Consider the following 21033-nt stretch of genomic DNA (forward strand, 5'->3'; position numbering starts at 1 on the left):
TTTCTGCTCCTGTGCTGATGTTATAAGGGGCCATTTACTAAGAGAAACGGACCAGCTAACTGACTATGCAGGGGAAACAGTGAATATGACTTGATATAAAGTGTTGTCAAATAAACCATCTATTTCGATATGCAAACTGCATATTTAGGAGTAATTCTAGAATGAAGGGTTTTCCCTCTCTTTGTTTATACAAGTTCAATATTGGTATTACATTTCTGTACTTTTCAATATGTTGTTTTCATTGCAAGCAGAGAAAACACACACAAAAATAGCATTTAGATTTGGGCTGACAGGTGCTAGAATACAATGAAACAGATATGAGATGCTAACCTTGTTATAAAAACAAATAATTAATAACGGAGGGACAAACTAGACCTCATAAAGGCTTCATCTTAACGTAGCAAAGTGGTAAAGACCAGAAGGTTCTTGTGTGACCTTGTTATCTAAATTCCTGATTAGTATTTCTCCCTGGAGTGCTCAATTTTGGTAGACCTCATCTCCAAGACACTATGGTGACTGACACTCTATAAATACATAAGCTAGGGAGGTAACAGTACAGACAACTGCCATCAAATCAGAGTTTTAAGCACCTGAGTACTCATTAGGTGCATATCATCAGTGCAGTACCTAATTTTACATCATGCTGTAAGCAGCAATATGAGTCTATAGATCAGAAAGGCAGATCACTAAGGCCTTGATCCTGCAAACACTTAGGCACTTGAGTAATCCTACTGAATTATCTATTTTATGTCTACATAACTTGGGTATTTTTAGAGTGTCACTAAATTCAATGAAGCTACTCAAATGCATTATTATTAACAACAATAATGAGAGAGACAAGATCTGAGGAAGAGCTGTGAAGCTCGACATCTTGTCCCTTCCACCAAGAGAAGTTGGTCCACTTAAAGATACTACTTCATCTTACTGTCTCTTTCTCATATGCTGAGACCAACAAAGCTAAAACAACACTACAAATCAATAATAATTATAATATTTACATTGCAGAAAGTACCACCTAAAGGCTACAACCAGGTTGGTCTATTGTGGATATTTGAAAAATAATTTTCCTCATTCTTGGAATGATTTTTTTATTTATTTTTTTAATTTACTATTATTTATTTATGTACTTGTTACAGACTACCACTTCATATTTTTAAAAGATACCTGTTTGGCCTTTCCATATGCCATACAAAATTTCTAATAAACTATAGCACTTGACTTTTCTTACTCTACTGTACTTCATTAAAAGTCCCTGCTGATTAAGTTGTAATTAGTTGTAATGAAACTTGCAGAGAAATCAACAGAATAAAACAGCTTCTGCTATGTTAACTGTTTTTAAAACCAACTTCTCCCTGAGTCTTACATACAAATGGTTTATTCAATACAGAAGTTGCATTATTTGAACAAAAACAATTATATGCTGCTTAATCCAATTAATGTCACCCTTATGCACAAGCTCTTTCAAAACAACATAATTCTTTGTAAAGTTGCCGCCCTTGGCATATAGGGGGCACTTTTCTAAGGCTTGGTCTACACTTACCTCGGCGATTCAGCGGCAGTTGACAGGAGTTATGCAAAGAACTTGCGTAACTCCAGTCAACTTCTGTGCTTCTTTTCTGAGCACCATCTTCACTGCACTGCACCAACGGGAACCATGTTCCTGTCGATGCAGCACTATGCCACTTGAGGAGGTGGTTTTAATATGTCAACCTATGGATCGACTGAGCAGGTCTTCACTGACCGCCCAGTCGATCCAGATAAGTCGATCTGACGGCGGCGACTTTGCTGCCATCAGTGTAGACATAGCCTAAGCTAGTTGTTCAAGAAGACTCAAGCCATGAAAAGCTGTAGATCATTCTTCAGAAAGACAACGTACTGCAAGTGCTACTGATGGCACAACACTAATTTTTATTCTACTTTTGGATTTTCACTGTTTCTCATGAAACCTGTATTTGTAAAGCACAATGGATTGGAAAAAAAGGTATTTCAGTGATCTCAGAATTCATGCCACTTTGGAGCAAAGGGAATCACAGATGGAATATTCTTGGTCCCCAGAGAGCATGGGGGGACATTTTGCACTATTCTCTGGTTCCCCACAGAAGTTGCCTGTGCAGTACTGAAATGTTAAGGTGTCTTTTTTTCATTTTGGGCAAGTGACAACTGAGTAAATTTGCCAGCTGTCCAGGAACACCATTGAACTATATTGGGGATAAAATGGCAATCCAGAATAAGGTGATAAGATGAGAGATCACAGACCCTTGTTTGGATTGTCTCCCACTTCTTAACCATTGTCTTCAGACTGAGTTGTCTGGGACATGTGGGGAAACCTATGCTTATATGGCTGGCATAAACATGATTGAGCAGCATTAAAGTGTTACAGCAAACTTAAAAATCATATTTCTATCTGAAAATGCACACTGCTGCATATGTCTTAAGGCATTCAGCTTATGCGTTTGGGATGCTCAGCTACCAAAAGGAAACAGAGTTTTCCTTTCATTCAGTACTGTGTAGCCAGACTAAAGGCTCCCCATGACTCAGGCTACTGCTGTCTAGCCTCTAACTCTATTAACTCTAACTCATTGTTACAGTATGAATCTCCCATAAAATACAAAATATTTCAGCCAAAAATGTCAAACTGGGATCTAAATATGGATTTCAGATTCCTAAAGTTAGACACCCAAATTTGAAATTTGTGACCTTCAAGAGCACTTGCATGGAATAAATACACTGTATTTCAGTAAAAATGTAAACTGTTAAATAATGCAGCAAATTTTGTTCAGTTCTAATATAACTCACTTAAGCACCAGGCTGTAGTTGTTTGTTTTTTTAAATAGTACCATGAGAATTGTGGCTGCTGTACAGACTTCCTTATTCTCTATGACAAATGGTAGTTCTATAAATATTTTTAGTTCAAGGCATGTAATCTACTTAATAACTGGAAAAAGATTGTTTAGAAAAAACCATTATACTATAGCCAATGTCCAAAATTACTTTCTATCAGCAGAACCATAAAAGGGCACAAGACAGAAGCAGAATATTTAACAGTTGGTCTCTTTCAACTTTTTGTAATTTTTTACAACTATTTTATGGTGAATTTTTAGTGAACACAAATATAACAGGCCTGGACTAGAAAGAAGCATACTGCAGTCTCCTCATACAATTCTACCAATCAGAGATAGGTCTGGCTCTTGAGAACCAACATCAGTCTTAACACACAGAGGGGCAGGTTATGTACTTTGATTATCCAACTACCTTCATATCAGTATTGAAAATTTATGAATTACTAGCCCAATCCTGCAAAGCATTTCAACACATGCTTCACTTTAAATATGTAACAAATCATATTAAAGTCAATGAGATCCAGCATAGACCTGATAAGGCACTGGACTAAATTCTCAGAATATCTTGGTCCTATTACTGGCTATGCCGGTAATCCTGGGCAAATCACTTCACCATTCTGTGCCTCCATTTCCACTACTTTAGCTATTTATTTTGTGAGCCCTTCGGGGCATACTGTGTGTTTGAACAGTGCCTAGCAAAATAGAATCTGGATCTAGAAATGTCTAGAAGCTACTATAATACAAACACCACCACCACTACTTGGACTATTCATGTACTTGAAGGTTAAACCTGTGCTTAAATACTTTGCTGGATTGGTGCCGATCTGATTTCCAAAACTAATATTCTTAAAAATCAAGGTGATACCCCTTGGGAATAATTATCACAACACTGAGTAACCAACAGTGTGACTTGAGAGTAGCAACTTTCAGAGGCTGTTCTTGTGGAAAAAATCAAGTTAGCTTTCTTGCGTACAGCATACCTGCAGGTACAGGATTAGGTTGTGGCATTTATGTTAGAGTTCTGTTTAGGGATAGACAGAATCACACGGCCTCAAGAGGAGTGACAAGGAGATTGTGCTTTAGGTGGTGGGAGGAGGGGTGTGTTAGAGTGAGAGTTCTGCTTCAATGATTAAATCTATAGTCTATTTACCCAACCTTAGTGCTTGTGTTGTAATTTTCAGACATTATAACTCAAAGATTAATTTGCAGTGGCTAACTCATGAATCATCAACTACACTTTTTAATCATATTGGCAATATTTTATTAGAAATTGTTCTGTTTATGCAGCGCTTTGTTCCAATGTGAAACAATTTTACTTGTAACATCATACAATTTTTTCCACAGCAATGCAGTTGTCAGAGTAATGTCATTGGCACATTACAAGAACAATATGAATATAGATTGTAACAATGAGGCAGAATGGTCAAGTGGACTGGGAACTCAGCTGGGAATCTAAAGACCTGGGGTGTAATCCTGGCTACACTGAAGTCAATGGCAGATTTACCATTGACTTCAGTGGTGCCAAGATTTCACCCTTGAGTTCTATGTTTTCAGTTCAGCCCAGTGACTAAAATAATGTATTTTGCCTAAGCATATCAGCAGAAAAATCCTTCAGAACTAAACTTAATATGAAAACTTGAAACGATACAGATATTTTAAGGCCAGAAGGGCTCCTTGTGATTGTCTAGTCTAACCTTCCTTTGTGAACTCTACATTTTTAAGTGACAGTTATATTCTTCATGCAGGAGAGTAACTACAGAAGATAGATGTGACTTCCATCTATATTAAATAGTACATCTTGCTTAGTATAGAACAAGAGCTTCCCTTCTAGGAACCCAATCACAGATTGCACTTCTGTTCTTGAAACACCTGTACAGTATGCCATTGCTTTCCAGACTGATCCTAACGGGAAACGATGCCCACCGATCCCAATATCATCACTAGGAACCGTGCGTGCATGCACACAGCTGCTCAGAATCATGCCCTTATCATGCGAAGTTTTATCTGTAACAACTGACACAATGTAGATCTATTACAAGTTCTACTCTGGTCACAAAAATGTCTTCTACAATAGGCTGAAGCTCGGCCTACTAGCCTTTACCAAAACTGTGTAAATAAGCACAGAGAAATGGAACTTGCATTAGGTTTTCTAAAAATCTTTCAGGTCAAGAAATTGGTTACTTCGAATGTTTGCTGCATATGTACTCTATTTCCTTTCCTGCCCACAATGAAAATGTATTCAGAATGATGGTTTTAGATGTGAACTTGATGTGCATTTGTACCAACTGAGCTTACACAACAAACTTCTGGTTTTGGAGCTATTCAAGATTTTGGATGTAACAATCATGGAATCTAGAAGAATTTATACAGTAAACTGTAGTGGCTCCTGAAATAAGTACATGATGTGTATAACACAGTAAAAGTGTTAATAAATACATTTATGTCAAGTAAATGATGCAGGTTTTCAAAATTAGTTTGCATACCAAACAGTGTATATTTACTAGGCATTTTAGTGCTCTTGAAGCTTTTAATTCAAAGGTTGACACTCCATCTTTAATTCACGTTATCTATTTTATAATATTAACTATTAACACAGCAGCATGCTAATAGCCTCTGTGTTGTATTCATTGAGAGTATGCGCAATGAGTGAGTCGCAGACATTCCCAGGGAAGTCTGTTCAACATCTCCCAGTGAAAGTACATCAGTATGTTTGCAATTGCAAGGCAGCCCCCAAATCAACACTGACAAGCTTGAACATTGCAGCAATTGAAATTAAAATTATTTTGAATAGGAATAGAAAAGTATACTTCTGACATCTACTTATATGTAATTTTTTCATTAGAAAGTTTCTCCATACTCAGATATTGTTCCATTTGTTTTGATTCCTTATTATTTCTCCCTCTCAAAGTGATCTCTGTATTTCCTCAAACTTTACCTAGTCATTTGTAAAGGATTCTAAAACCAGAGTTAACATAAGTTAACACTTTGTGCAGCACCCTTCCTTTCCCCAACATCTCATATAGTGCCTCACAAAAGACTCCAGAGGTTGGGCAAACACAGCACCAGGAAAAACTCAGTGTGAAAGGGACCTTTATGTGAATGTGAGAGGGCCCAGTGCTAATAGCTCAATGTGCTATTGACACATCGCAGTGCAAACAGCTAAGTCTTTTTTAAAATAGCATGAATCACAGTGTCATTCTTAATTTTGCATTTTCTAGATTTTGGTAATTTGTGAAACGAAATGTCTTGATATTATTTAAACACATATTTTGTAAATAAATTAAGCCACTGGGGAATACCTACTCCTTCTCACTGCAACATCTGTTTTAAAATACACACAAACCACAAGAAAGGTATGAATAACAAATACAATAAGCAGAACTGCAACTTCTTTGTCAGTATCCATATCAAATTAAAATGTTTATTCCTCTTTAAAGTCAGCAGCTGAGGTACATAAACCTCTAGATAATCCTCCACTTTGTAATAATCCTTTAGCTAGAGGCTCTATAAAACTGATCTGAAATAAACTGGAAGAACAGAATGAAAGAATTATTAGAATAATCTTTTTCTTTCCCCCACAACAGAGATGCACTATCTGGAAGCACCATTTCCATCGGAACTCTGCTATAACATAACACTGGGAGCAGAAGTAGATCCAGCTCCTGAAAAACTTCAGAAGTGCTGGCTCCTGGATAGAAATCCGACTCTGGTACTATGGACTCAGAAAAGCTGTCCATTGTTCCCGGCTTGTGGGGAAGAAGAAAGTACATCTTAAAGTTATATTTAAAAATAAAACTGCACAAGATCCTTGCCCAGATGAAAACACTTGGTTCATTAGTAATTCTCTTGTGACCAATGAAACGCTACAAGTGGAACATGATGTAGCTGTTCAAAGTGTAACACATTTGTGTTTACAAATGTAAATGCAACATTACAAGCTATGCCTTTTCAGACCGGGGGGAGGTGGAAATATTCTCATAGAGCAAAAATCACAGAGGCTCTCCATCAATGCATGCCAGGGGATAAGTGAGCATTTCAACTTTTAAAGGACATTGTGTCCCACTTTGCAGTTTCGAAATGTAAGTTTTAACCTTACTTAAAATACTTAAAATTCCCACCTCCTGATCTCCCCCCCCCCCCCACCCCCGGCCCCATACACCAAACTCTAATACACACAGAATAAGCCTCAGCAGCAACCTGAAGAATAATGCATAAGAAGAGGAATGATCACCTTGTTGTAGCTGTAGTAACCCAAACACTGGGCAAAGTCCAGATTGGAAGGATCTCCGGGAAGAGAGCTGCCAGCTGCAGCTGGGTAAAATCTTACATCCATGCTGGGTTTTTTGTTTTTTTGGTCCAAGAAGTGCACTTCGAGAGAGCGCTGGGAGGTTATAATAGATCCACCTTCAAGCACCCTTCCCTGGATCTCGGCTTCAGGGAAAGGCTCGAGTGGCTGGAGCTAGCGAGGGAGCCGAATCTTCCTTGAGGAAAGGGGGACAAACAAGGGAAGGGGTGAGGGAGGGCCGAGAGAGAGAAGAAAGAGGCGGTGGGGAAAGTGCAGGTAAACAAGGGAGAGGGAGGAGGTGGAGCAGCCCAGGTAGGTGTCTCTCCGCCTTGGGGGGGAGGAGGGGAGGCAGGAAGGGCTGTTATTTTTTAAAAGCTCACTGCCAAGCCACAGGATTTGCCTCTGCATTCAGGAGCAGCTGTACACAAAGAAGCCACGCGACCGGCACTGATAAAGCGGCGACGGAAGCTCTGCCGTCCCCACTGCGCCCTGCCTGACCCAGGAGGAGTGTTCAGCTCGGCCCGGCCCGGCCCGGCTCTCCTCTCTCCAGCCAGAGGGGAACAAAAGGCTGCCCGAGGGGAAGCAGGGAGGAGGGCGCCGCTCAGCCCCGCAGAAATCACAAGCCCCTCACTTGGCTGGAAGGCGAGAGGCAGAGGAAGAGCTGCCGAGCCTCGCTGGCCCGGAGGGGGTGAAAGAAAGAGACTGGGGCAGGGCGCCGGTGAGCGGGGAAGGCTCCCACCCCCCCGGCTACACTGAGTTCAAAGGGCTGGAGGAGCAGGGGAGCCGCCGCGGCTGCTACGGGCACCGCTCCCCAGGAGGAATGAAGTGAAGCTGGTGGAACAAGGGACTGGGGCCCCTCCCCGCGCCCGCGCTTCCACCCTCCCCTCCCACCGCGAGCAGCTGGCGCTCGCTGCTCCGCACACCGGCTGCCTGCCAGCGCTCGGGCGGCACACACACTCGCTCGCTCAGGCGGAGCGCTCGCGCTCGCAGGGCATGCCCCCGTGCACACGCACGAGGCGGACTGCAGGGTGCAGGCACAGGGCACACTGCACGCACCCGCCGCATGCACGGGGCACGCTCGCCCCCAGGAGACAGTGCGCCCCCGGGGCACACGCGCACACGCTGAGTATCCACACGGGGTACGTACGCGGGGGACACGAACACCCTGGGGCACCAGGCGGCACAGGCACCCGCACAAACGCTCAGTCACACACAGGCTACACGAAGTGCGGAGAAGAGACCAAAAAAAGTGCGCAGCACCCACAGCCAGAGGACAGTGCACATCCGTACATGTAGTGCCCGTGCAGTGTCGCACAGATACACGCACCGAGTGCACACAGGGAATACAGTGCATGCACATACCAAGTGGAGAGGGAATACAGAGAAAGCCCAGTGTTCGCGCACTATACAGTGTACAGCACCTACTCCATGGACACTCAGTCACACGTACAACGCACAGTGCTTACATTTACAAGTGAAGTGTTGTAGAAATGCTTAAAGTATTAGTAAAAATGTGCACACAAGCACCCAATGCCCAATGTGCATACTGTGAACAAATAAACGCACTTATGAGGCAAACTGCACACTGACTGGGCACACAGTTACAAACACAAGTGTACATAACCTACTCAAGGTTACAGTGCAGAGTTCACACAAAAAAGTGTGCAATGCACACATACAAAGTGAACAGTGTGTACACATATATACACGCACCTACCCACTCCCCATTGCTCTCTGTTCCATGCTCCCTTTTCCCCTCATTTGTTCCTCAGTTTCCCTTAATCCACATGCCCGTCTCCCCACCCCTTTGAGTCTTTCCTGCTCCTCCTTTCCCCCCTTGTTTTTCCACTTTCACAGTTGCCTCTTACTCATCCACCCTCCATGGGCTCCCAGACCAAACTGCAGTTTCCCTAGCAAGATCTACTTCTTTCTTCCTTCTCCTCAATGCTTTCCATATCCTATATCTAGAGCCATAAGACATTCATTATTCACTTTAAATTTTCTAATAATTTCCATAGTATTTCCTTTAGCTTGTTTTCATTTGACTTAAACTTTCTTCTTTTCTTCTTATTTATTGTTGGTCTTGTTTTATATTCAAAAAGGTATTTCAATAACTGGCTGTAACCAGACCTTTCAATTCCTGTCCTATTTTCTTGAAAGGTTCTAGATGAGAAACTTCCACTACTCCATTTTTTTTTTCAAATTGCAGCTTGCTTTGTAGTGTACTTTATTGATTCATACTGATATCTTGCTACTGAACCTGGAAGTAGAAGAAAGAGAAAGCTTCTTCTAGCATAATGTCAGACTAAGACTTTAAAACATAATAGCCTGCCCACAAAACCTCTCTCTCTCTCAAATTCTTTGGAAGCCAATGTGAAAGGACGAACAGTAATCCAAATATGTTTACTCAACCATAGTTACCACATTATTGGATCTGCTGGCACAATAGTGATCTATAGTGACTTTTGTATCCCAAAAATGTTAGCCACAGAAATTTTAAACAAAACTCTGTATGTTAGCACTCAGATTTCCATGCAGTTGTTGTAGGTTTGGACATGTCTTATACATCTGCTCATTTTATCCTTCATAAAATCAGATGACAAAAAAATAAAGGGCTCTCGTGACCCAGGATTGTGAAAGAGCCAGGGACAGAGAAAAGATGGACCTGCAAACCCTCCTCTCAACCGTCAGCAGTTAGGAAGCCGAGGCAGCCTATCCTTGAGCCTAGATTCACCCTAACACACAACTGCAAATCCTTTAAAACCCACCGCCAGTAGAAACTGGCAAGATGTGTGTCCAAAGGTCCTCGTCTTCTTGAGAAGAGGGGATATTTCTACACACATTGCAGTTCTTGAAATGGTATTGTGTTCATAATGTTTTTAATTTCATTTTAAAAAATTAAGCAAAGGATTTCAACAAAAATATATGTTATACAAATAAATGCCTAGATTATTTTTTAAACGTTCATTTTGAAAGGCTCTACAGAAAGAAACAGCTGCAGACTTTAGGGTCCAACAGGTTAGTGTCTAGTCTCCTAACTTACAAGATAATTTAGATAAGTATAATTTTCTTGCAGTTTCATGGGTCTAAGGAGGGGTCGGCAACCTGTGGCACTCATGCCAAAGGTGGCACGCAGGATGATTTTGAGCGGCACACCACACCGCTCCCAGTCTCATGCAGGGCCCCCCAGCAGCCGCTTCCCCCTTCCGATCCCACCCCTCACCCAAGTGGGCCGGGACCCAGCGGTGCCCTGCTGGCTGGAGCTACACCGCTCCCAGCCCCAAGGAGGGCCACATGGCGGCCACATGGCGGCCACTCTCCCCTTCCGGGGACCCTGGATGTGCAGGGGCCAGGCAGCCTTCCCCCTTCTCACTCCTGCTCCCTGCCACCCCCACAACAGGGTGGGGTAGGAGGAGAGCAGAAAACTGGCCCGCAGATACTCTCCTTCCCGCCACCACCAAACACCCAGTAAGTCACTGGTCAGGGCACTGGGCCCACAGCACGTGGGAGAGGGGTGGGGGGAAGGCTTGGCACACCCCTTCCCAAAGGTTGCCAACCCCTGGTCTAAGGAAATGAGAGAGACAGCTAGGTGGCTGAGTTCTGAACTATGCAATTTTAAAAGATGCCCACACATCCCTGCTCAACCAATTAAAGTCCATTGCACGGTCCAAACTGACAATCCTTCCCATTATACTATTCCATAACCAAATGTGGGCAGGTCTTATATATGTAGGAGTATGTACATGTGTTTGGGTGTGTGTGTGTTTGCATTTGTGTGTGAAAGAAGATGATCCATTTTGCATTATAGGCAGGTTGGTCTGTAAACTGTAAATGAAATGACCAGCATCAATCATGATGTGTCCTAAATTAATTGTTGCAGATTCCTGAAAAAGACACACAGCATTTTTAAAAGGGGACATTGTGCCAATCATGCTCTTACCAGTCTAAAGTTTGTTACATCCAGTGGCTCAGTACACTGCTGCTAGCACTGGGAAATCCAAATGACAGCGTCTGTGATTCTTTCCCACAGAGTCCACGTAAGAGGAAAACTTTTAAGCTCCATCCGGGGTACCAGGGGAATCAGCACGTCACCTCAGCCACAGCCAGCAACATGTTGACTGCAAACATCCCAGCAGAGGTGAGGTAACGGTTCCCTTGAGCCACTGCAACCTCCTGGTTGAAGGATTCCAGCGCTGCAATCCCTACACCTTATTCTATGCTGATCAAACATGGCACGGAGGTGAATCTTTATTTACATGTATAGCTGTTATGTAAAGTCCTAGGATAAGTAAGGCCATACACCTTTTATACGAGCACACAAGTTCCTCAACAGAGCAACAAGACACACTCATCCAAATACTTTAATCAGTTTTATGTTCAACTACTGTTCAACTACCTCTGAAGAATCAAAGCTAATGGTGTATTTTGATGCTGGAAGCAAAAATGGTTGAAGCACGTATGGTGTGTATACAGTGCTCTCAAATGCAACAGATACCACACAGCAAAACTTTTCAAATTCATGAGACAAATAAGACACTTGCAAAATGAAAAAATAGCAGCAGTGCAGAGCCTTTCAGAATGTACAATTTTATTGGAGAGCTCGTCCACCAACAATTTTGACAGAGAAAATGATTGATTGATTGATTGGGTGGATGGTTGGCTGGCTGGCTGGGGCAATCCAGAGAAAGAAGAACTTTGAATGAGGCTTAACAAGTGCCAGCACCAAAATCTGTCTATTCATTTGAAGGCTATACTCTTGCAAGACATTATTCAAGGAAGGAAAAATAGCTTCTTAGCTGGGACTCAACTCATCATTTATGACCAGCAGTTTTTCTGAGAGATTACCACAATTCTGAGTGCAACTCCTGAGTGCCTTATTCTGTTTTTATACAGTTTTTATGAAGTCAACGTATAGGCATATTTCCATTCAATACAATGAGACTTGCATGACTAAGGTGAGCATGATTTGTCCCCAGGAGTCTAGCTATTTTTGGGTAGAGTTTATTAGAAATTTTAGAACAGACCAGGTCTATTTCAACTATATTTTAATCATAAATTATAATATAATATTTTTAAAAGTCAAAATTGCAACAAAATATTTTGATTTTATTGAAATGAAACATTTCAATTGACCTGAAAGAAAAATGTTAAAAAATGTTGTTTCACAGGAAATTTAGAAAATTTGGCTTTTTTTAACAGAATAAAAATTCCAGTTTTGACCATCTCTAGTTAGTAACAGGATACAGATATGAATCTCTAGTAATGGGTTAAATTGATCAAGTGAGAGAAAAGGACCAAAGTAGGATGTATGCTAATTATTTTTCTTCTAGAACAAAGCATGTTTGTATGACATATTGTTCCATGGAGAACTTAACAATTTTGAAAATAAAGCAGGTATGTAAGTGGTTTATTTTCTCAGCACCTCTTCAATTCATCTCATTAAGTTGATGAACTTGAATAATCCCTGTTATACTTTTAATGGATATATACACATCCAAACCATACTGATCTCATTGGTTTATCTGAGGACAGAATGTGGTCCACAGTGTTTCTATCATTTCATATATTTAATTTTAAAGAGTCCAAGTAAATTTCACTCTAATTATACTTTTGCACATCCTCCAACAGAATCATGGCTTTGAAATTCCACTTTCTTTTTTTTTTTTTCTTCCACAGCAGTTGTATTTATTAAGTATTCGTCATTTTAAGTGGGTGTTCCATTCTTTTCATGGTATAATAAAAGCAAGTATCTTTCTGCAGTAAATGGAATACTCTAGCCAAGGATTTCCTTTGTACCAGGTAGCTTTGAATTTGAAGAAACTTTTTGAAATGTACCCTTTTGGTAGTATTAGAAGCTAAACCTAGTAGTATCAACAATTATTGAGTCTGGAGGTATCACATAAGATATGACTCTGTGCCATCCTCAGCTGAACTTTCTTCTGAATCATCATCACAAATCAATTTTAAAAGCTAGAAAGCACACTCAGACTTCTTATCTATGGCAAGCACAGAAAATGTATTTAAATGAATCAGTAATAGACATATTACAAAAATGTGCAGATATAAATTCACTCTCCCCTAAAAAACAATATCTTCAACTTAAATCTGTAAACCCTCATGTTCCAAGTCTAATTGGTTTTGCTACATCCCTGGCAAATATGTGCTTTTGTAGACATTGGGAAGCAGTGTGTCTAGTGTTTAGAACAGAGCACGAAAAATCAGGACTGCTCATAGGCTCTATCCAGTGACCTTTTAATTATTCTCTGTGTGACTTTCTACAAGTCATTTAACCTCTCTGCACCTCAGTTTCCCATTTTGCAAAATGGATACAATACTGTGGGATACTAGCATTATCCTTCTTTTTCAGAGATGGAAATTAAGATGCAGAGAGGTTAAGGTGACTTAACCAAGGGCACAATGAGTTAATAGTGGAGCTAGGATTATAGTAGAGCTCAGGAGTTCCCAGTTCTATCCTATGCACAATCCAACAGAGTAGAGCATGTCACCTGTCTAACATGTACACATTTACAACCTCAGTAATCAGAACTTCACTGTTGTATCTGTGCAAATACTGCAACTCACGTGAACCATTCCACTGGTGGTTTCTCTCTCATGTTACCATCACCACACTAGGAGAGGAGCTGGGGAGAGAATAAAAAGGGGGAAAATTCAGAAGGGGAAAGGAGGATGAGGAAAGTGAAGAGGAAGGGAAGAAGAAATAGGGTGGAGAGAGAGGTGTTGACTTCTAATAAGAGTGTGACACACACTCAGGTGTTGTTAAGAAATTTTTTTTTTGCCTCCCTCACACAATATGGGATCGAATTACAAAAGGCTGATATCCCCTATCACATGAAGTGCGTTATTATTCACAGTTTTTGGCTGTTAGAGAAGCTTCTGTTAGACTGACTTACCTCTGATTCCCCATTCTACTCGAAAGAAGATGGTGGTCAGGTGGAGTGATCAATCTCTGATGTCATCCATCAAGGGAGGGTATCACAGTCCCATCACTCATCAAACCATTCACAGAACAGCAAGAGAGGAACAGAGAATATAAGACACAGAAAAGGGGAAGAGAAGGATAGCAGCAAGATGAGCAACTAACTAACCTGGTTAGGGCATGAGTCCATTGAAGTCAGTGGAAAGATTTCCTCCCATTGATTGGCAAAGGGTTTGGATCAGACTTATAATCTACTTACCCAGACATAAGGTTTCCACCTCCAAGATGCAGAAAAAAACAGCTAATGGCCTTCCTTCCACCACCAGGCTGATCCTCCTCTTACCTCCTGAGGTGCCCCCCCCCCCAGTTTAAACCCTTTCTGCCCCCCTCACACAGGTGGCTGTGCAGGTGGGAGAGGCTGGGGGTGATTCACGCCTCACTGCACTTCATGCCTGTGTCCAGATGGGGGTGAAAGTGGCTCTGGGCCCCTGTCAAATCCACAAGCAGCTGGCCCCAAAACAAACTCTCCACCTACCCCTTTCCTCCTACTGAGATGGTGGCTACAGAGTCTGGCCAATCCCAGAGCATGCCGGGAAGGAGGAAAGACAGCCTAGTCCTCCAAAGGAGACCCACCAATTAAAAGGATATGCCCATGCGAAGTCTCTGCTCAGGGTGAGGGAGCAGGAAAAGGGCAAAAAAACCTGGCACAACTTCACTGGCAAGGCAGTGCAAAAACCGCCAGGCTGGTTAAAAACCAGCCAGATGGCAATCTTAGCAGAACAACAGCTGAGAATCAATAATATTTTGATTCATCCCATGAAATAACAGTTATAGTGCTGACTTTTGAATAGAAAAAGATATAATTAACAGCATTTTAATTCAATTTATCTTAATCATGGCCATGTCATTTTCTCATCAGATCTTAGGGTCAGCTGGCACTTCTAAATGAAACGGATGACAGGAAGTAGGTTCTTTTCCTCCTAATAAATGAGACTGATAAGAGAATACTTTTACTATTAACGTGAATTTGAAATGAGATATTCATTGATATCTATGCTTCTGCTTAACACGATTATCTCAGGTCTGGTCTACACTGACCAGCAAATTCGGCAGCAGTCGATGGGAGTTATGCAAGCTACATCCATTTTGCATGCCGTCTCTACTACACTGTGCCAACGGAAAATGCGTGCCCGTCAATGCAGTGCTATGCTTTTTTTGGAAGTGGTTTTATTAGCTCGACTTCCAGATCGATTGAGTGTGTCTGCATTGCTGCTCAATTGAGCCAGAAAAATCAATCTGACGGCAGCGAATTTGCCACTATCAATGTAGACATAGCCTCAGATACAGTGGGCACCATTCAGGGATGCTGGAACGAGAGGTACTGAGGGTGCACCCTATGGCTTGAAGTGGTTTCTATCATATACAGGGTTTACACTTTTGTTCAATGGCTTTCAGCACCCCATTATAAAAATTGTTCCAACGCCACTAGCAGCATTAAACACGCAACATTCACCATGCAAGTTTGCTGCAGTAAACATGGTGGTTTATTATGGAGACAGAGTGGCCAGTAGATAGGACAGCAATCTGGTAGCCAGGACAGCTGGGTTCTTATCATGCTTCTGTTGCTAGCCTATAATTTGATCTTGAACAAGTCATTTCTCCTCTCTTTCCACATCTGTAAATTGGGGCTAATGATACTCACAACCCAATTCAAATCGCTGGATGAAGACGACCATATAAGTGCCAAGTATTTTTATTATTATAATACATTACTTAAAATACACAATATCATGATATTGCAGTCACTTTGGAGGCAAAAGTGATGTGTGGCTTGGTAGAAATCCTATTTCTTATCATCCTTGCCAAATCAGGGAGTGCTGAAGTTTGTGAAACTGGAAATAAACAAAGTTACTGATTGTTTTCAAATTTCTAAAAATATTTATTTCAAGTTTTTTGTGGAAGGATCATCTTTGTTCTTATTTGTCTAAATTATTTCATCATCTCAACTCAGATCTGACATATCTAACCATATAGGGCAAAAAGATATTATTTCAGGTTATTTACAATTTTTGGAGCAGAGACCGACACTGGTACTGGTATCTTACAGTAAAAAGATTCCTAACTCTTTAAAACCGTGTTCCATGATCCCTCAAAGTTAACCTGTCTGTAGTGTAATACAATATAAAATTACTTTTTGGCAGAGTGAATACTCTGTTGCTATTGTCTACATGGATACACTACTCTGCCATACCAGCATATAGCTATTGTGAGATAAGGACATCTGTGGAAACACAACTAAGTTCAGTGCTGAAAAGAAAAAAAGAATTAGAAACAAATGTGAAAATTAACTTATTTAAGAAAACAAATGACTAGAATAGCTAATTTGATTACAGTTACTTGGATTAACATTAAGGGTCTCAATAATGTTGTAAAGGATTTAACTGAAATTAAGAAAATGTTGCCTAAGAGGTAGCCTCTTTTTGAAAGAGGCATATTTTAAAGTGGGACAAGATAGTTCTTTTAGGGTCAGCTGGTTTTGTTATACATATTTTGGTTCAACATCTGTTAAAAAGAATCAGTGTGGATGTGCTTTTATTTATTTATGCCTACCGCATGTGGAATATAACCTGAAAGAAAAGGAAGACAGGTGTCTTTAAAAAGATGTCTACTTTTAAAAAGAAATCAAATGAGAAATATGTTTATATAAAGCAACATATATGTTTCTAATCAAGGGCAAACAAAATTCTTCTTGAACTTTTTAAATATTCAACACAAGTTTCAAGAAGGAGCACTTGTCATTGGCAGGTACTTTCATTGTACTCTACAACCAAACCTTGATTATTGAAAGAATTATTTTACTTAAATATACTTACAAAGTCTTAGAGACAGCTGGGGAACTGTACATCTGCATTACAAAGGTTACACTTATTTCTCCTGCCTCTACTAAACATATTCATGTACATTTTCCATAACCCATTCACATGCAATTAACTGAAAGACACATCACAGGGTTAGATCATGCCCCACTCTCACTCATCTTAAGAAACTAGCTTGGGAAACCTACCTTTAACTCAGTTGTATCAAGGAAACACTCTAATGAATTTCCAAGAAATTAAAGACCATTTTGGATGTGCAAGTCTACCCTTCTACCAACATTTACAGTTCAGACACTATATTTAACAAAAAACTAGGAACTTTAAGAGAAAGTACACATCTTGTAATCACTAGCCATACAGGAACTGATTTAGAATTGTGCCACAGACAAATGTTTGAGCAAAAGATATAAAGGAAGAGACAAAGAAAAAATCTTAACTGAACAATACTCATTAAGGCACAATTTTTGATATAGTGTTGTGGATCGTCTGCCATATGTATTTGTAGTAGAGACTTTGGTGATTCCTCCCTCAAATGGGAGGAGGACCTCACCAGGCCTAATTATCCATACTGGATGGTCCCAGCACAGTTCCACTTCCTTACTATTTGCAAGGGGTTGGACTCTGCCCTTTATGAGCCTTTTTAAGTCTCCCTGGATAGGGGATCAAAATGGAAGTCACAAATTCCAATGTATTCAGGGATACTCCAATCCTGTGGCCCCAGAAAAGAGGGGATGGCAAATCTACAGTGTTGCCAATGATCCAGCACCAACATACGGGTGCTTGGGGAAATCGCTCTGGTTGGGCCTCTGAGTTAGGCTCAGCCTGTCTGTCTTGCCCTGGGAATCTTAGGCTCAAGGTTGAGGCAAAGGTCTCCTGCCTAGGAGACACCCCCTCCCACTGCTTCAGGAGTTACACCTGCCGTCTGCGGCTTAGGGCAATCCTGCTCCCACCCTCCCCCTCCTTACTGCAGCTTCCACTCTTTTAAAGCCCTTCTCTTTATAATACAAGATTAAGAGGGCTGGAACCATGTGGCTAGCCCAACCACCAGGACCTCACTGTCATCTTTCTTGTCTGTGTGGGGTCTATACACCCCTTCACAGTACTATTCTAAGAGCGTTTTATCAAGATGTTGTATTAATGGTGCCTTACTCCAACCCAGTTTTTAAAAATTATTAAAATAAAACCAGTGACCAATGCTGGTGAAGATGTGGAAATATAAGATTTATTTATATCTAGTGAGATTGCCCAAAAGCACAGTTTTATTGCAGCAGGTTTGGAATAAAATCTAGTCAGTAATTGGAAGTGGTCTCCTTAAGGACTCACTAGTTATCCTTTTAGGTCCCCTAATTAATGATGTAACTTTCTGAGAACATAAATCTTTAATACCTCATTTATTAGTAGTTGCATGGCTCTTATTAGCTGGGAATTAGACAACGAAAACACTTTATTCTCTAAGTACTTACTACAATAGAGTAACATTGGACATATCAGTAATGGAGTTATTAGTGCATCAAATTAAGAAATCAACAAGGAAGACAAAAAGTACAAACAAATACCAAGATACCCAGCTTATTTTTATTGAAATTTCAGATAAGTTTTGAAACAACCTCCAAGTTCTCTGCTAAATACAATGCTCTACAATAAAAGACAGTTTCAGCGACATTGATTCTCATAGCAGCCTAAATAACGAAGAATTTTCCATGTAGTTTACACATTGCCTTTTAAAACAAAAATGTGTTTGTTTATCCTATCTAGGTTGATTTCTAAAACATATTTCTCCAGCTCCCCCTTCTTACTCCAGCCTGCCCTCTTCCCACAGACAGCTTCCTAAACTTGCAGAGGGCTTCACCACAGAGTCCAAGGCCTGGGGAGATGATGCCTCCTAGTCTTAGTGGAAATTGGGAGATCCTTGGAAAGAGGGCCTGTTCTTCATCCATGGAGAGTACAATCTGGGACTCAGTTCTTAAATGTAAACAATGAAAGGTACTTAGCACCTCCTGTTTGTTTCTGAATGCCGTCAACTGCCATTAAAATCAATGGGGGTTGACAGCCCACAGTATTTCTCAAGAAATGCTCTGTACCCTACTGATCAGGACCCTATGTCTACAAAAAGCAACCTCTAACTTAAGCTTTTACTGCATTTTCATATGCAAATACAGTAACTGCACATGAAAAAGTTTACACATGAGCACATTTAGAGACTGAGCTTAGGCAAACTGAACATTTATCTCAAAACACATAAATCTGAGATTTTAATTTTCAGTGAGTGCTCTTTAATTTGTGGGCAGTTAATTTCAGAGTAAAAATATATCAAATAAGACTTGTTTATGCTTTTCAGTCACAAGTCCAAGCTTTTTATTATTACATTATTTTTAATGCATACAGTTACTTATCAGCATAAAGTTCTCTTCTTGAGAAACATTCTTTTTTGTAGACCCAGCCAGTGGAAAAATAGCATTCATTTGTAATACCTACCAAAGGAGGGGCTGGGGTGTGTGTGTGTGTGTGTGTGTGTGTGTGTGAGGGAGAGGAGAATAAAAATCAGCTGAAAAGAGCTTGTTTCATTAATACACACTGCGATTGTATTTGAAACATTAAATTTGATCAAATATCAACACAGCATTCAGAGTGAAATAATCTCTCTTAATTTACATGTATCTGCCTCTGCCAAACAGAAGTGTGTTTGCTTTCAAGCAGGTGCACATTCTGCTATGACTAAATCTCTAACTCATCAAACCATTTACCAGTGTGGGACATGCCCTCTTTTCCTGAACAGCTTCAAGCTTTTTCAAGCTTTTCCCCCAGCATTTCAGCCACCTGTTTACTGAGATCATACTCCAAAGGAGATGCATGCAATTAGAAACAAGGAAGTGAAAATAAATGACCTTGTTTGTTATTTACAACAAAGGGACTCAGCAAAATTAATGCAGTGAAGCCTGACCTTCTGACCTGAAAGAAAGAATCACCTCATTCCTTTGTACTAGATGCACAATGCTCGAGCACCAGGCATTGTTATGCAGCTTTGCCTCTTCTGATGCATCTTAAAGGAATATATTCTAAATATTAAATGTTTCACAAGTTAGATTAGGAAATTTTCATTAAAAAGCATGTCCAAACAAAGTCAAGTGAGCTGTGATGAAGATTATGATAATTTTCTTGTTTAATGTGTACAGGTAAACCATGTGTATATGTTTTCTACTAGAGCTATTATAGTTTTTCCATTGGAAAAAAAATGCAATTCCGGGTACTAAGAAATGTGGAATATATCATTCAATACTCAATGAACTGATCAAGAAGAAAGTTGTTAAATATATATAACTCCATAAAAGAAACATATTTTTGTGTAAGTGGTTTGCATCACAGGTATCAAATCATTGTACAACATTCAATATATTTCTACCAATAATAGTGAAAATGGCTTCTTTCTTTTTCATTAGTGCTTTTTGTGCTATCTTACACATTGATTTGGCAACTAGGAATTCCTTCTAGGAGTTTACAAGGCTTATTCTATAGCACTTAAATATGTTACATTTTATTGAATTATTTTTATGAATTTAAGTGACTTCCAATGTGCACTTTGTTCAGGAACAGGGTGTCCAGAGGCAATGGAGGACAAGGTGCTAGAATTTGTTAAATTTCATCTCTTTACGTAATGAGATTACTGTCTTTTTTATGGCAGTTTTCACACAAAGAACATCATGTGATTACAAGGCCAGTGCTAGTTCATAACTTGCAACTCTCCAAAACAAGGCTGTCATTAGTGAAGCAACTCAGAATAATTGTAGAAAATGAAAGGCTAAAATATTTTGATGCCTTTTACTGCAAGTAACTCCTGAAAAAGGTATTGCTTGACAAAACGTTTTCTAAAACTTCCACTTTTTTTTCACCCTGCTGATAAGCGTTAATGCAAGGGCTTCCACACATTCCAAGGCCTCAGTTCTCCAAGTTACTTTGCTTGAGATGACCGCTGTGCCCACTGCATCCCTTTGACTTCAGTGGGGAGAAGTGGGTGGCCGTGTGTGGAATAACTTGCAGGAGCAGGGTTATGTCTTGCCACACCATTTAAAGTTAGTGGTGCTGTGGGTGGAGTGAGCA

At 40.3% G+C, this 21033-nt stretch overlaps 1 protein-coding gene across 1 annotated transcript in view; it reads right to left on the bottom strand.

Annotated features, from left to right (window-relative positions):
• TOX3 (TOX high mobility group box family member 3) overlaps positions 1 to 7408 on the bottom strand; it is an 80967-nt gene extending 73559 nt beyond the window's left edge. The window contains exon 1 of the mRNA XM_067549765.1: positions 7072 to 7408. Within this exon, the coding sequence (XP_067405866.1) occupies positions 7072 to 7173 (102 nt within the window). The 5' untranslated portion in view covers positions 7174 to 7408. The remainder of the gene's footprint in view (positions 1 to 7071) is intronic.
• Between the last annotated feature and the right edge of the window lie 13625 nt (positions 7409 to 21033).

This window comes from Emydura macquarii, unplaced genomic scaffold (assembly GCF_026122565.2).
Source record: "Emydura macquarii macquarii isolate MOO-44397 ecotype Brisbane River unplaced genomic scaffold, CSIRO-AGI_Emac_v2 contig_295, whole genome shotgun sequence".
Taxonomy (NCBI): Eukaryota; Metazoa; Chordata; order Testudines; family Chelidae; genus Emydura; species Emydura macquarii.